General features: G+C 32.8%; 1 protein-coding gene across 1 annotated transcript; it reads left to right on the forward strand.

The window, feature by feature from the left end:
- Positions 1-213: 213 nt before the first annotated feature.
- On the forward strand, positions 214-2954 carry LOC126198991 (GTPase HRas-like). Its single transcript, XM_049935662.1, has one exon. It carries the CDS (start codon positions 368-370, stop codon positions 938-940), a length of 573 nt encoding a protein of 190 aa, XP_049791619.1. The 5' UTR covers positions 214-367; the 3' UTR covers positions 941-2954.
- The last annotated feature ends 487 nt before the right edge of the window (positions 2955-3441 follow it).

A 3441-nucleotide genomic window follows, 5' to 3' on the forward strand; every position in this document is an offset into this window, starting at 1 on the left:
TGAACATGCAGAATGGTTACGAGCGCATACATGCAACACATGACGAACATCAAGCAATTAAATTTCCATACGCATTAGTCTCTTAACATTTGTCGATCAATAACTATTGCTACACCAACAACAGATACAAGTCAGTCACTAAATGTGGTTGGTAAACATGCAAAAATAATTGCCCCTTTATGATTAACGTGATCTTTGACCAAAGATAACTGCGGTTATGAGATGGTAGAACATTGTTTATGGGAATAAAAGTGATAGCGACCGAAAAGTTACTATTTAAGTGTGATATATTCCAATGATGTTGTAAAAAAAAGTTTTCACAATTGCATGTTTTCGGTATTGCTATTCTTGCTTTGCATCTTCGAGAATGACTGAATACAAACTGGTTGTTGTGGGTGCGGGTGGCGTTGGGAAAAGTGCATTGACAATTCAACTTATACAAAATCATTTTGTGGACGAATATGATCCTACAATAGAAGATTCTTATCGGAAACAGGTTGTGATTGACGGAGAGACGTGTTTGTTAGACATATTGGACACAGCAGGTCAAGAAGAATATAGTGCTATGAGAGACCAATATATGAGGACTGGTGAAGGTTTTCTTTTAGTTTTCGCAGTTAACAGTGCAAAATCCTTTGAAGATATTGGAACTTATCGCGAGCAGATCAAAAGGGTTAAAGATGCAGAAGAAGTCCCGATGGTTTTAGTTGGGAATAAGTGTGACCTACCATCGTGGGTAGTTGATACAAATCAAGCACGCGAAATAGCCAAGCAGTATGGAATCCCCTTCGTCGAAACATCAGCAAAAACACGTATGGGTGTTGACGACGCATTCTATACCCTTGTACGAGAAATCAGAAAAGATAAGGAGCACAGAGGACGAGAAAAACGAAAAAGATTGAGAGGAACCCACAAAAAGAAGAGATGCTGTTTGCTGTAGAGGTTTAATCACTTTAACTTATAACTATATTTCTTTTAATATTAAAATTTTTCTAATCTCGTTCCATAATTGCATATGATGAGCAATTAATTCTTCTTTGCATTTGCTATGGTTGTTAGAAGCATAAAAGCTGCTTATACTTCCACTGTGATTTCCACTCAGCTGTTGTCCTTTTTTTCTGTTTGCAAAGAAAATAAAGAAGTTTCCCGTGTGTGTCAAACCGAAAAACTGCCAAGAAATGGGAAAAATTGATGCTCACATATGTTTTGATAAGAGATTTTTTTATTGTTATTATTATAAATACTTGCCTTCATTGTATAAGTTTATTTTGTCATCGAGATCTTTTTATTATGTTATTTATACTGCCAGTAACTTTAGTGTTTACATTTTCTGAATAAATGAGTCATGTTTGCAATAACATTTGACAAATGGTACTCCTATTTGAAAGTCTTAAGCACAAATTCCAGTGTAGCTGATTTTGCATTATATATGATGTGCACAATTCATAATTTTTTTAAACTCTGTGCTTCAAGGTATGTAAACTTTTATTCGTGTGTGTGTGTGTGTGTGTGTGTGTGTGTGTGTGTGTACAGTTATCATTATAATTATTTACAGTTCCCTTGTGATACCTTTTGACATTTAATATGTCTTGTCATACAGTTATAAAAATTTTGTTCTTTTGTAATTCTGGTCACTGCAGGCAGATGTTCACCTTTGTCATTTTTTTAAAAGTATGTTTCGTGAAATGAATAACTTGTGTACTGAGAGTTATTGTGAAGTGAACAGGCTGATGCTGAACAGTAGAAGTTACAATCAGCGTAAAAGTGCTTGGGAGACTTTCAGATATCTTGATCACAATTTTATTATTCCAGTACACCTCACATGTTTCAACATTACACCATTATCAGAGGCAAATGCTTTATGCCATTATTACTGTGAATCAGTAGAAACTTGTCCAAATGGGTACCTGGTATCTAGTCACCATTCCTTCATAACAAGCAATTGCAAACTGATATTAAGCATTTGCCTTTGATTATGACGTAATATTGAAAAGTGTAATACATATTGCAATATGGCCTAGTAAAATTGTGGCCAAGACATCTCAAAATGTTAAAATGAACAATATAACTGAAAGATTAAGTTGCTGTCTTATTGATATGAAGAGAGTTATCAAATTGTGGAGCTGTACTAGTTATAAGTCTTCTGAGAAAGGATATTGAGTGCACGAAGGAGACTGTATCAGTAATGAACAGGTAATACAGCCATTTTTAAAAAAAATATATGTATATGCTTTAACTTGTGGAAACACTTAAATTGGTGAACTTAATTAGACTAAGTACAGTTGTGTAAAATTGAACAACTTTAAATAAATTTCATTTTCATGACTTCAACTGAATATATAAGTTGGGTGGACATGGTCAGGCACAAGTAGGATAATTGTTTTAATGATAAATGACTTTTGGTAATACTGATATTAAAGCAAATAACTTTTTATTACTATCTGCTGTCACAAGTGAACATTTTCTATTTGTCCAAATGTTCTGTGTGTTACAAAGAATTATGTACTATTATAGTCCAAAGACACAAATTCAGTTAAGTAGGTGTTTTTCAATTATAAATTTAGTGTTTTTTTATTGCTGTGTTATTACAAATTTCACAAGTATCTATTGATGTTGTTAATAAAGCTTAATTAAAATTTTTGTTAGCAGTATATCGCATCTCTCTTTTGAAAGACCTACATTCCCTAAGAGAAGCATTTCCTGTCTTCAGCATATTACGTATATTGTGCAGAGACTATCTCAGGTAGTAAAATGAAGCTCATGAGAGTCCAGTAAAAAGTTTTAAAAAATGTTCCCTATTACAAATCTGATTACTAGTTGTATTAGTGGAACCATTTTTGTTTTTGTTTGAAGCTCCATTTTTTATGTTAAGAAGAGCTGGAACTGAGCATTAGAACTTATTTAAAATTTCAGCTTCTAATTACCCTTGAAAACTAATTTCGTAAGGTAATGCAAGAAAGCACTGTAAAGGCAACTATTAACAAAACATCTGTGAAAAACTATACTAATATCGTAAGCCAGTCCATGTCAATAGCTTTTATTGAATTTATTTATTTAGTATAGCCCTCAGGCTTATTTGTTTTTTATTACTATTTTGTGTGATTTTATTGCCGAAAAAAAGCATAAAAGTTGTTTTTCAGTACAAATGCAATTTTATGCAAGGCCGAAAATAGACGTGCAAATACAGATTTATGAGATAAACAGAAATCTCGCAGCAGGAAAAGAAAGTATTAATTTTAACGATGTTTCTTAATGGTAATGGAAGTACACACACATGCAGTTACAGGAGAACATAAATGGAGTAAGAATGACATTAATTTTATAATGGAATGACTAACGTTCCTTGACTCTTGAGCTATTGCACATAAAATACTGTTATATGTTTTATTTTGAAAAGTAGCATTTCTTCTTTGGCAACTTGACAGTCATAGCACTTCTCTA

This window comes from Schistocerca nitens, chromosome 8 (genome assembly GCF_023898315.1).
Source record: "Schistocerca nitens isolate TAMUIC-IGC-003100 chromosome 8, iqSchNite1.1, whole genome shotgun sequence".
Lineage (NCBI taxonomy): Eukaryota > Metazoa > Arthropoda > Insecta > Orthoptera > Acrididae > Schistocerca > Schistocerca nitens.